A 13,306-nucleotide genomic window follows, 5' to 3' on the forward strand; every position below is an offset into this window, starting at 1 on the left:
TGTTTTTCCAGGTTTTAAACGTCCAGACATAGGAATTGGCTTTTTGACTCCAATGCTAGTCAGACCTAGTTGGGATTCAAAGACTAGCTGGCTATATACCCTTTCAGGGGACAAAATGGAAATCAGCTATCCTTTCCTGCCCGTTCTCATCTTCCTCGTCCAGTTGCCATTTGCCTAAGGGAGAGATGGCCGAGCGTTGGCACAGGCTCTTGTTGGGGGATGGGGAGTAATCACAAGTGATGCCTCACAGAGGACTCCAGAAGCAGGGGAGCTGCCAAATGACCCCGTGAGGGGACCCACTGTCCCTAGCTCTGTTCCCCTATTTATACTAGTGCTGACTTAGTTCCCTTTCACTTAGGATATGGGAAAGGAAGGAACTCTCTGTCCAAAATACCAAAACGGACAGGCACAGTCTGAACTGTCAGGATGGTCAGCTGACATGTCCTGTTTTACTGTGCTCAGCTCTGCCACCCTACCCATCACCTTCAAGTGCCTGGAAGAGAACAATGGCGTGGACAAACGTGTCACCAGATTCGTGCTCCCAGTAGGGGCCACCATTAACATGGATGGGACTGCCCTCTATGAGGCTTTGGCTGCCATTTTCATTGCTCAAGTTAACAACTTCGACCTGAACTTTGGACAGATTATTACAATCAGGTACAAGGAACATTCTATACGACCTTTTCTTAAGAACGACTTTAAATGATGAGCCGGTGATCAGGGCTTGAGTGAAGAAACTGGGAGAGGGGACTCTTCATAGGAACAGTGTTATTTTTGATATTTAGAGATTTTTACTTTTTTAAACTACAGATGTGCATATTTATTAATAATGAATTTCTAATAATACAGAAATGTATAAAGTAAAAAGTGAAACTTGTCTGCCACCATGACTCCTCATCTTTCTGTAGGTGACCAGGGTTACTCTTTGGTGTACAAAGACCTTTTCCAATGCACAGACATACACACATTTTTTTTTTTTAATTAATGGAATCATACCATACATACTGCTTGCCACTTGATTGATTTACTCATCCGTATACCATCTATAAACATATCCAGCTCTTTCTTTTTAAAATCTGTAGAATACATAGTATGGATATTTCTCTTTTTAAAAAATGTTAAACTTCAATAAAAGGCATTGAAATTTTAGCTTTTATTATTCATTAGCTTTTATTGAGAAAATTAGAAAATAAAAATACATTTCAAAAACTGGATTAACATTTTCTCTTGGGTTAAATTTTAGGCAGTATATATGACAGAGCACACTGACAAATAGGTTGAGAATTTTCCTTTTGTTGACTATTTTTTATTTTACCTTTTTTTTTTTTTTTTTTTTTTTTTTTGCGGTACGCGGGCCTCTCACTGTTTTGGCCTCTCCCGTTGCGGAGCACAGGCTCCAGACGCGCAGGCTCAGCAGCCATGGCTCACGGGCCCAGCCGCTCCGCGGCATGTGGGATCTTCCCGGACCGGGGCATGAACCCGTGTCCCCTGCATCGGCAGGCGGACTCTCAACCACTGCGCCACCAGGGAAACCCTATTTTTTAACTATTATTTGAACTGTCTAGTGAAAGGTAATTTTCCCTCTCCTACCTTCCGCTAGTCTCTTAGTTTCCTTCTCCAGAGGCAACCACTGTTGCTTGCTGGTTTCTTTTGTATCCTTCTGGAGACAGTCCAGGCATATCCATGTGCACATGTGAATATCGTCCCTTCTTTTTGCTTAATGAAAGTCATCGTGCACAACAGACCAATGAGTATAATGGAGACAAAATCTCACGATCCAGATCAGACCCTGCTCTTTAGTGTGTGTGTGTGTGTGTGTGTGTGTGTGTGTGTGTTTTATTATTAACAATTCAATTTGGAAATCAAAATAAATTAGTTTTTTCACATTTTTATTATAAATTGTCTTATACATAGGAAAGTTTAAAGAATATTACAACACACATCTTCTACCTAGAACCAACAATTGTTAACGTTTTGCCATTTTTGCTTCTTTCCCACCTCCCCTCGCCTTCATGACACTTCATTGTACATAGTTCAGCATGTATCACCTAAGAATAAAGATAGTTTCCCACATAACCACAATAGTAAGATTCTTAAAAACACTTCTGGAATATCCAGCCTATATTCAAATTTCCCCTGTTGTTTCAAAATATCTTGTATAGCTTTTTCCACAGACTAAGATCAAATCCAGGTTTACGGCTTGTATTTGGTTTTTATGTCACTTTAGTCTTTTTAAATCTCTATCAGTTCCCTCACATTTGTGTGTGTATGTCTATATATGTTTATTTAGAAATAATTTATGTCAGACTCTGTATACATATTTTGTACTATTGGGAAATGATAATAGTTGTAGGATGCATTGGGATAAAAATGATGGGGCTGATCATGCCAGAGGTGACGGACCTGGAGGTTCTGGGAGCCCCAGGCCCAGTCTAGCTAAACTGGGGCTGGGAGCTCAATATCTCAGTTAACTATAACCTATTCTCAGGCATACCTTGACATACTGGTTGAAAAGCCCTGCGTTATGAAAAAGTTTCAGTTGCGTGTGTCAGAGTTAAAAATAATAATAACAATTATAGTGACTTCAACAAGATAGAACTGTACTTCTCTCTCATGTGGAGCAGTTCCGCTCCACAAAGCCCTCCAGGCTGGTAGGTGTTCTACAGTGTAAGGGACCAAAACTTGCGGTTCTATCATCCCCGGGGTATCACCCTCATCCAGGTGGTCCAGGATGGCTCAACATCACCTCCAAATTTTAGCCAGTGGGAGGAGGAGGAATGACACAACCTGCAATTTGCTTGATCACTTTCACCTATGTCTTATTGGCCAGAACTTAGTTTAAGCTCCAAGGGAAGCTGGGAAATATAGTTTCATTGTGGGCGGCCATACACCAGCTAAACATTCTAGTACTATACAAGGGGAACAATGCGGGGGAACCATGAAGTCTCTTCCACAGACTTATTACTTTATGAATACCACTTTATATCTAGGTAATACTTTATTATTCAAAAACTATTTTCACATTCTCACATAAGCCTATCAAATAGATATTTAACAAACTGAGTCCCAGACAGGTTATGTGCCTTACAAATGAGGTTCACACTGCCTCCATAAAAAATATTGCTAGTAAAAAAAAAAAAAATATATATATATATATATATTGCTAGTGCTACAGAACCTTGTTCATAAATCATTTTGCTTTTGAATTAATAAATTTGATTTTTTTTCTGACCAAAGTAACCATCCTGTAAAGTTCAGTATCTTTACAACCCTCTGCTTGGATAGGGGAATTATTAGAAACAAATTGTTTTTGTAACTGTACAGTATTTTAGACCTTGCAAAATACTTCCAGGTACGTGAAAAAGTATATAGGCACAAGTTTCCTCATTTAGAAACAGCTGTAAGAACAGGACCAACTTCCTAAGGGTTGTTGTGAGAAACAAATGAGGTAATCCATGCTTAACAAATCAGGAGGCACATAATAGGCATTTGATAAATATGAGTTAATATGATTATTAGCTCAATGGGTTTTATACCATCTCACTTACAGTTTTCTAAAGCACATCCTCTTATGTTAACTTGGCAAGTCAGACATCACCCCTGTGCATGTTTTACAGGGTCTGCTCTCTATCTGGGGAGATTTAAACAAATGTTTTCTGTTTGGGGACTTCCTCTAACAGTATCACAGCCACGGCTGCCAGTATCGGGGCAGCTGGGATTCCTCAGGCGGGCCTGGTCACCATGGTCATCGTGCTGACATCTGTGGGCCTGCCCACCGACGACATCACGCTCATCATCGCAGTGGACTGGTTCCTGTGAGTACGCTCGGACTGCATTCGGCTTGCTGTCGTGGGGCTCTCCTCTGTCATCCTAGGGCACCAGGCAGCCTGGCGCCCCTGCCAAAGGGCTCCATGAAGAGGGGAGGCTTGGCCTGTAATTAAATTGTCCTCCCTGCCTGATCCCTGCCATTATCTGGCCGCCAAGCCCCGGGCGCCATGCACACTCTCCCTTATCAGCCTTCAGGGCACATCTGGCTGCTACGCTTCTCACTCTATAAAACCATTCGGGGATTGGGAAACCTGTTGTCTACAAAGCCAACATAAATCAGCAAAGCCGTTTCTGAATTGCACAACACATCCCCATGGCGGCTGGGACCGAACAGCGGGCCTCCCAGGCTGCCTCAGGCTTTCTTCTTGTGCTTCCCATTCCAATGGCGTAATATAATGCAGATGTTCCCATCTGACCCCAACAGCGAGTGGGGCAGCTGTGCAGACAGTGGGAAGAGAGCTGGCGTCATTAAGTGGAATTGATTTTTGGTTCTGAGGAAAGTTTCAAGAAAAGCACCCTCAGACCCTAACCTCTAGGGCCCACCCCTCTGCCCTTTTCCCCTCACCCTTCCAGCTAACATTCTCTGCCTCTTTTCTTTTCCTTCCATTTACACTTGCTCCCCAGGATGCCCAAGGTGACAGGCTAGAAGGACACAGTAGGTGTTGGAGTCTACATAGGCTCCATGAGGTAGATCTAATGACCACAAAAAGTTCAGTGTTCTCAAGGCACAATAAGTGGGGGGAAGATAATTAATTGAGAGCATGAGTTCCATGGTCACTTGGATCTAGGTTTGTGTCCTGCCCCTGTGTGGCACCGGCCAGATTACCCAGCCACCCTACTTTCCTTCTCTGCAGAATGAAGACAATAATGTCGTCTGCCTCCCGGTGGTGCTGTGAGAATTAAATGCATTGATACATGGAAAGCATTCAGCTCACTGTCTGGCCCACAGCCACTACTTGACTCATGTGAAGACTTTTATAATATAAAGCTGTGGTTCTCAAAGTTTTTAGTCTCACAACCCCTTTACACTTAACAATTGACGACCCCCAAAGCTTTTATCTGTGTGGGTCATATCTATCAATATTTATCATGTTAGAAAAACTTAGGCATTTTTTAAATGTTAAATTCATTTAAAGGTTACAATAATCCATTCATTACATGTTAACATATATAACACTTTTATGGAAAAATATCATTTTCCAAACCAAAAATTTAGGGAAAAGAATGATACCATTTTACATTTTTGCAAATCTCCTTAATGTCTAGCTTAATACAAGACTAACTGCTTCTGCATTCAATCTGTTGTGTTATCTTTGGTGTTGTGTTGTTTGTTCGAAAAATTCCACTAGACAGACATTCATGAGAAAATGAGAGGGAAAAGGGCAAATAACATCTTAGCGTTATTATGAAAATTGTTTTTGCCTCAGTGACCCCCAGGGGTCTCTAGATCACACTTCTGAGACCTTCTGGTAAAAGGTAAGTGAGTGGTAGGAAAGAGAACCAAAGAAAAATTTTAAATAAAAGGAGAAAGGGGAGGGTCATTCCTACTGTTGCTACTCTAATTAGTAACTGAAAATTAATACTAATATATATCCTTAGTTATAAGTTATATAAGTTATTAATTATGCAGATATAGATTAGTAACTACGATTTTGAATGTTATGTGTCTATTATGGAATGATGCAGTGGGTGGCTACACCAAGCAGAATTTTAAGAGATGCCCCCAGTGACTTAGCCAGCTGGTTCAAAACATGAGCTGAAATCCCGTGATATTCACAGGAGCCTCTCTTTTCCTTCCACCCCTCCCTTCCCCAGGGACCGTCTTCGTACCACCACCAACGTGCTGGGAGACTCCCTGGGAGCCGGCATTGTTGAACACTTGTCACGACATGAACTGAAGAACCGGGACGTCGAAATGGGTAACTCAGTGATTGAAGAGAATGAAATGAAGAAACCGTATCAGCTGATTGCCCAGGAAAGCGAAATTGAGAAATCCATTGATAGCGAGACCAAGATGTAGACTAACACAAAGAAATGCTTCCTTGAGCACCAGGTGTTTGAAAACCATTATACAATGTTTCCATCTCATTTCAACTCATTCTCTCCAGTCAGCCCTTTACCTCCCTTTTCCTCCCTGCCCTGATAGGATTGGGAAATAGTCATCCAAAAACAAGGGGGGATTTTGCAGTGGCCAAAATGTATAGTTTTCATCCCATGTTTGAAATTTTTAAGTCATTTCATGTTAGTCTTATCTAATAAGGTACTGAGATCAAAAATAGTCTTGATCAGGTCTTACAAGTTTATGTGGCATGCAATCCTGTAAATGTGATAGTTCTTACAAATTAAAGAGTCAAAACAAATATTAGGCTAAAAACATGGTTTTAAATCAACTTTCAGAATTTAAAAATCCTTCAGAATACAATTCAGTTTTAATATCAAAACAAAACAACTTGATCAGCAATGGGTTATTGGTTGGACATTACAAGGGTTTTTTTTTTCCTTTCTCTTATGATTTGTGTCCGTCTTTTATTAGTAGCAGGACAATACAAATACACACCCAGCAGAGCTGTGAGGAGGCGCAGAAAGTGAAATTTCCATGTGGCCATGGGCAAGTTACGTCTCATCTCTAGGCCTCAGAGTTCCCATCTGTAAAATGAGCGAGTTCCTTAGATGCCTTTATGGTCGATTCTCACCCAAACATCCTGTGGCACCATAAAAGAGCCTGCCCTCCATTTCCCCAAAGAACATCCTGTAGCAAGTATCATTCCATGGAGCGTGAGACTTTCAGAATAGACATTTATTGGGAATGAACATTTCTAAGTGGGGGCAGGATGGCTGTGTGGTTTACCAGGTCCTGTGTCCAAAATGTCAGTTACACAAGTCACCTGGCTGGAGGCCCTTCCAGGAGTGGAATTGTTCATGAAACTCTGCTTAGTTCTTCCCAACAGGGGAAGTATTCCCTTCTTTCCTACTCTTCACAAACTAAAGGGACTACTTTGGGAAGGATATCTCCCACCACTCCTCAACTGACCATAGACTTTTAGAAAATAAAACGTAAGACTAGCAACTTAGCAAGGGTGCTCACGGTCTTACTATGGAACACTAAAGATCGCCAGGAAAGAACGGAGCATGGCTGACATTATAAAGAGAGGATTTTAAAACACCAAGATTATAAGTCATCTTTAAGGAAGGTTTTTTTTAAAAGGAGAGGTTCTTTTTTTTTTTTTTTTAACCTGAAACACTTTTTCTTTTCAGTTCAAAAATCATTCCTTAAGGAAGTCTGCAGATCAAAATATAAGGTCACTTCTTATACATTTTAAAGAAGTCAAATGAATGAGCTCTCTCTCCACTAGAGGTCCATGAACCGGGTGGGTGGTCTCTTATTTGAAAAGGTTTTTGACTATCATCAAAAGTTCTTAGAATGAGAGAAACAAGATATTTCTTTGTGTTGGAACTCCATTCACCAAATCATTTAAAACCTTCAGCTGAAGTGGGGTTTGGTTTGGTTTGGTTTGCGTGCCTGAGAGAAACCGTAGAAGATGAATCAGTATGAATTCATGTCAGTGTGGTTCCAAGACAAAAAAAAAAAAAAAACACTAGGGGTATTAGTTTCAGGCAAGGCAGCTACCAGGTTTAGAGGAGATTATTTTTTTACCCTCTAAGGAGTATCCAGTCAAAGATGTGAAGTGCGAGCTGTCAGACAATACCAGCTGTGTTTGAGTTTCTGACTGAAAATGGTGAGGAACGGACTTAATTATGCTAACAGATTGAAAATCTAGACATACATTCTCTGATATACAATTAGAGATGTTTTTATATAGATCGCGAGCATTACGTACATGTGTACAAAAGTTAACATTAGGCTGTGGTGGAGTAACCATTTAATGTCAAGGCTCTATTTGGGAAATACACTACAAAAGTTAATGTGCATGGCTGTCATGACACCAGTAGAGTAAAAATTAATTGTCAAATTAACTGTTACACAATGTGATCTTTTTTATACTAACCATCTCTTATGGAAAGCAGGTCCTCTGGGATGACCCTCTTGCCAGCCCATCACAGGCTCTGCATATTACATGCACCCAGTGTGGGCTGAGAAGCATTACCTTGTAGATGTATTTTCAATAAAGAAAAAAATTAGTTTTACATTATACTTTTGCATGTTGTTATTGTTCTTCTCCCTGAAGGAAAATAAAATTTTCATTCATGGAAGTATTGCAATGAGTTCAGGACAATGCTGGGAAGGATGCCATGCAGATTTTTTTTTTTTTTTTTTAAAGATTTTACTAGGTAAAATCTTGGAAGGCCCAGCTGGGGAAGCCAACCACAGGAAAATAAATGACACACTCTCCCTGCCCAACTCCTAGAACTGGAAACAGGAGGAGGTGAGGGAAGCACTTTGCTGTAACAGCATGCATTTACTTGTTCACCTCAGATTCAGATTTCACCAATAAATTGAATCATTTCCATGTTGGGATTAATTAGAAAAGTGTAATGCCACCATTGGTTCTTCCAAAAAAAGTAATTTCCTGTCTGACCTTCAAATTAGGTAGGTAGATTTATCTATGTGATTACTGCTGCCATTTGTGAAAAGAGCTGAATAAGGTCTCAAGGGATATTTCAGAAACAGCCAATGTGCTAGTGAACGGTTCTATTCATAAAGCACGAGTTACAACAACTGCTTTTTTTTTTTTTCCTGTCATGCTTTTTAACAGAGGACTGAGAGGCAATATCATGAAATGCCCAGACCGAAGCTGTGTCTAGAGACATTTTAATCTGACCCTCTACTAGCAGGTGACAGCCATCTAGAGGAGGGACTCTTAAGTATGATCCACAAACCCCTAGATCATCCATGTGAAGACTTAAGTGAGTTCTAATAGCCCTTGAAAGTGTGGGGAGAGTTTTGTGCATTTGCCTTTTTCTGGGGGAGAAATCCTTAATTTCCATCAATTTCTCTAAAGGATCTTTTGACCAAAACATTTACCAATCACTGTTTGATTAACTTTTTACAAGGCATCTATGGTATTGGACTGGCTGATTGGGGAAATGCTCACAGCCTCAGGGCATCAAACCAGCTCTCACCACCCTGAGGGAATCCCGATCTATGGGACTTTCTGGACACAGAAGCAATCAGGGAGGTGCCACCAAAAAATGAGTCCACCCCTAGGAAGTGCTTCTTCCTGCAATCACCAGTTTCCTTCCAGTCGCAGCTGAAGCTGCATTTTGCCTCCACCCCCCCACCCCCCCGCTGCCCACAGTCACGCCCGCGAAGCTGTTCATCAGCCTGTGGAAGATCGGGTGATGCCATTAGGGATGAGGGACGTGGCAGCCCTGTCAGGGTGTGACTAGAGCGTTGGGGAAGCCCGCAGAGATCCCTCTGTGTGGTAGGTCACAGATCTGTTCACAAATGGAACTTTGGAAATTTTTCAGATTAACGCTTTTTTTTTAACGTTTCTGATGAGTAAATACGCTAATAATTTTTTTAAAATCCTACACCGTGAGAAGCTGGGGGTCTGTGTTCTTCCCATATTTATCCCTTCAGCAGCACTGTCTCACCCCAAGCAGGATTCCCTTTCCCGCTAAAATCCTTTTTTTTTTTTTTGGTAAGCCTTTATTCATATACAGAGTGTTGAAAATAGAGGTTTTGGTGCCGTTAGTTGCGTGCGTCTGAAGGAAGGGCTCATTACCCGCTGGAAGGGGCAGGGGGAGGGGGAGGGGAGCACACGCCCTCCTTCCGGGTGGCCCGCCGGGCACTTGACCTGAGGCTGCTGTCAATCATCCGGCCTCCGCGGCGGCGCGCTGCCCCTTCTCCCGCTCGGGTGGTCCCAGAACTAGGGCAACAATGACCAGCTCTGTGTGGCCTGTTCCGGGGGCCAGAGCAGTTGGGAGGTGTCATGCCATGCCGAAAGCAGTCTCCGAATGAATAAGCCATCAGAAAAAGCAGGGAAGGAAGAGCGGAGGAAGCCGATGTGCCGAGTTCTAAGAGGGAAAATGAGAGATGAGAAATGTCTGGGGTAAATGAGGCAGGGTCTGGGGGAGCGATACCTACAATAGCCACCGGGGGGAGCCCGGAACTCTCCGCAGGAAGGAACTGAACTTCCTCTTAGAGAACTCGCTTGGATGAGCTCAGTATGAAATTCTAAGGTCGGCCGTGCAGAGGGAAGATCAGTATGTGAAAGACATCAAGGGGTTTAAAATTCTTCCCTGCCCCATTTCTCCTTTCCCTCTGGTCATCCTGCTTCTCCAGTCCTCTCTCCCAGGAGCCCCTTCCTTTCTGGGTATTCTCTGTTTCCTCTTCCCCTGTGCCCTGCCTCTCTCCCCTCCCACCTCCTTTTTTGATGCCATCCTGTTCTAGATAATTATCTTCCCATCCCATCACTTATGTTTCCTAAGCACAGAGCAGGTTCTCAGTAAGTGGCTCGGTAACATTTTTTTAGCTGGTCTTCCCTCATCATGCCCACAAAACTGGTGTCTCAGCCTTCAATTTGGAAACAGTCTCATTTTACCGAACATACACGAACAAGTAGGATTGTTAGATAAAATACAAGACGCCAGTTAAATATGAATAGTAACAAATAATGTTTTATTGTATGTTCCAAAATACTGTATTTTTTTGGTTAATTTGGCAACCCTACGTACAAGCAAAATGAAGAATTCAAGACAATTTATGTTTGCTTCGATGAAGAGAATATTATAGGTGAGTTTGTGTGATTATTAAAAATAATCATCCCAATTTTTAATTCCTCTTTGCAGACAAAAACATGCTTTAAAAGGCAGTCCAGATCTGGGACTCTTCTTACTATTTATTTGTTTGGGGGGCATTTTCACTCACTATGTGCTTGTAAGTCTTGTTGCTGCATTTAAAAAGCCCGATCAATCACCTTTAAGACTTCACAGAACGCTCTTAAATAGATTAAACAATGTTTCAGTTATCCATGCTTGAAATATTTTAAGACTCACATCTGTTTTTCTTTTCTTCTCTTTTTTTTCCCCTTTCCTTCTCTCACTCCTTCCTCCTGTTCTCCCCTGCCCACCCCCCCAACTCCAAACATAAAATATTTTCTGTAATCCGTTACAGGACTGAACAATTTGGCATTCACATATTGTTTTCCAACGTGAACATATTTTTTTCATTTGGGGTGCTCTTTCTAGAAACGCACCCGTATTCTTTTCATATTGTGCTACTCAAAGACCATCATTTTCCAGTCATTGTAAAGTTCGGAAGGAGACATTTTTCAAAGTCTTTTGAGGGAACTCTAGCCTCCATGAATGGGCATCATTCCCACAAAAGCCCCTTCTTTCAGCTGAGGCTGAAGGATATAAAAAAGTGGGGCCCAATCGGTACTGCAGAAGGAGCACAAAATATGCCCCGTAAAATCATAAATTCTTTCCCAATAATCACATACGTGCAGCCAGGTTAAAGACAACAGTGTGTCTCACAGAAGACGGGTGTCAGATGACAACTTTTCGATTTCCTTTCCAAGTCTGTAGGTCCAGGGGATCATTAAAGAAAAAAAAAAAAAAAAAACGTTGAAGGCAGCCAGCCGGGAACTTGAAGACATAGCAGGAGAAAATAAAGACCATCCAAGGGTCATCTCAGCCCCAAAAGGAAATGATGATTGGTCTGCCGTGGGGAGAACTTAGCATTCAAAAGTTCTGTCAGCAACACAAGTCTGAAAACTGTCACCAAATTCCATGGCCTTGGCACTACAGGGCCTCAGTGAGGTATTGTTTCACGTAAGCTGGTGATGAGCCGTTAACCAAAGAAGCAGAATGTCTACATGTGTGTTAGAAAACTAACACAGCTAGGCTAAAAGCACCTTCATGCTTCCTAAAACTTAAAGGCCCTCAGCTTCAGAGTGGTGGTTGAATCCAAGCCTATTAACCCTAAATTCTTGAGCAGTTTCATCAAGGTCCCTGGACTGTCTTGGTTAACTCTGGAACATAATCTATTGGATTCGTGGTGATGGTAGTTACCTGGATGAGGAAATGTGAGTTCAAGTTCCTGACTTGCTTTTAACCGACTGTGGTACCTTGACCTAATCCTTCAGTCTCCCTGTATGTCCTCATCTGTACATGTGAAGGTTGGCTGAAACCTGAAGTCTCCAAACCAGTTTTCATATCAGGTTTCCATATATTGGAGGAGGTTGAATGGGGCTCTGTGGTCAACTAGGCTTGGCACGTGATGGCTCAGACTTCAACTCCGTCATCATCAGTAGGTATAATAAGACCATGAGGTGTAATGAGAATTAAATAAATGATAATATAAAATTCTCAGCACAGCGTCTGGCACTTAGGAAGATCCTTAAGACGTTTAGGACAAAACCGTCTCAATGAGAAAAGAAGAGGCCTAGGGATGATGCTGGAGGAAGGGAGAGTGGTTCCCAGCTCCGTGTGGGCCCACCAGAGCAGGAAGGAACTCACCGAGGAGGCCACAGACCAACCTCTCCTCCGAGGGAGGCTTTGCAGGGTCAATCACCCCTAGAAACGGGCATCCTGAGAAACTGCCAGGCCGGAGGGGCCCAGGCCTCTGCGCGCGCCCGGGGTACAGGCAACCACTGCCAGTCTCCCCCCGGCCTTTGTCAGGCCCGGCTCTCCAGCGTTGCGTGGTGATTTTGTCAAGGGCACAATTCGACACTCTGAGGGGACCACCCAGCTTTCTCCCGGTCTCCCAGAGAACAAAACCACCACTCTGTGTGCCAACGACCTCCCCTTCTGCCAGGCCCCCTCCTGCCATCTCCTCCCTGCCAAGGGGAAATGGAGAGGCAGTCAGGCCCACACTCTGTGGGAACCCAGGGGCCGGTGTGTTAATGAGCTGTCCCCAGCTCCAAGCCAAACTCTCTGTACCTGGGATGCTGCTGCCACCCTGTGGCAAAGGTCTTTCTCTAGGCTCCGGATGGCCACTCCAGACAATGCGGAAACACCAGGCTTTTACTGCAAACTCACTTCTGATGCACTCAAGCAAAGGGTATTGAGACAGAAAATAGCTCAGAAGTCTGAAAGAAAAAGGAACTTGAAGTATTGTACATCTACAGAAGTGATTCTCCAGGTGTGGTCCCCGGACCAGCACTATCAGTATCCCCTGGGAACGTATTAGAAATGCAAATTCTCAGATCCAACCCTTGACCTATAGAATCAGAAACTCAGAGGGTAGAGCCCAGAAGTCTGTTTTAACGAGTCCTCCAGGTGGTTGTGAAGTACACCAGAGTTTGAGAACCACTGGTCTAGAGTCTAAAAAGAAATAGACTTTTGGAGTTGACAGACTAGGGTCCTAATCTTGGCCTTGCCTATTAGCTGTGTGACTTTGGGCCATTTACTTAACCTTGCCATGCCTCTATTGACTCATCCCTATCACAGTAATAATCATTCTTATTTTCTAGGATTTTTTTGAGGATTAGATCAGAAACTAAGATAAAGTCACTGGCATATGTATATGCTTGATTAATGGTGCTTATTTGAGATGTTATCATAATGGAGT

General features: G+C 42.6%; 1 protein-coding gene across 1 annotated transcript in view; it reads left to right on the forward strand.

Moving 5' to 3' along the window:
- Positions 1-7,030, forward strand: part of SLC1A3 (solute carrier family 1 member 3) — a 72,279-nt gene extending 65,249 nt beyond the window's left edge. Inside the window, exons 7-9 of the mRNA XM_029218735.1 lie at positions 463-657; positions 3,681-3,815; positions 5,644-7,030. Coding sequence (XP_029074568.1) covers positions 463-657; positions 3,681-3,815; positions 5,644-5,848 — 535 coding nt within the window. The 3' untranslated portion in view covers positions 5,849-7,030. The remainder of the gene's footprint in view (positions 1-462; positions 658-3,680; positions 3,816-5,643) is intronic.
- Positions 7,031-13,306: the final 6,276 nt, after the last annotated feature.

This window comes from Monodon monoceros, unplaced genomic scaffold (genome assembly GCF_005190385.1).
Source record: "Monodon monoceros isolate NGI ecotype Baffin Bay Population unplaced genomic scaffold, NGI_Narwhal_1 Super_Scaffold_12, whole genome shotgun sequence".
Classification (NCBI taxonomy): domain Eukaryota; kingdom Metazoa; phylum Chordata; class Mammalia; order Artiodactyla; family Monodontidae; genus Monodon; species Monodon monoceros.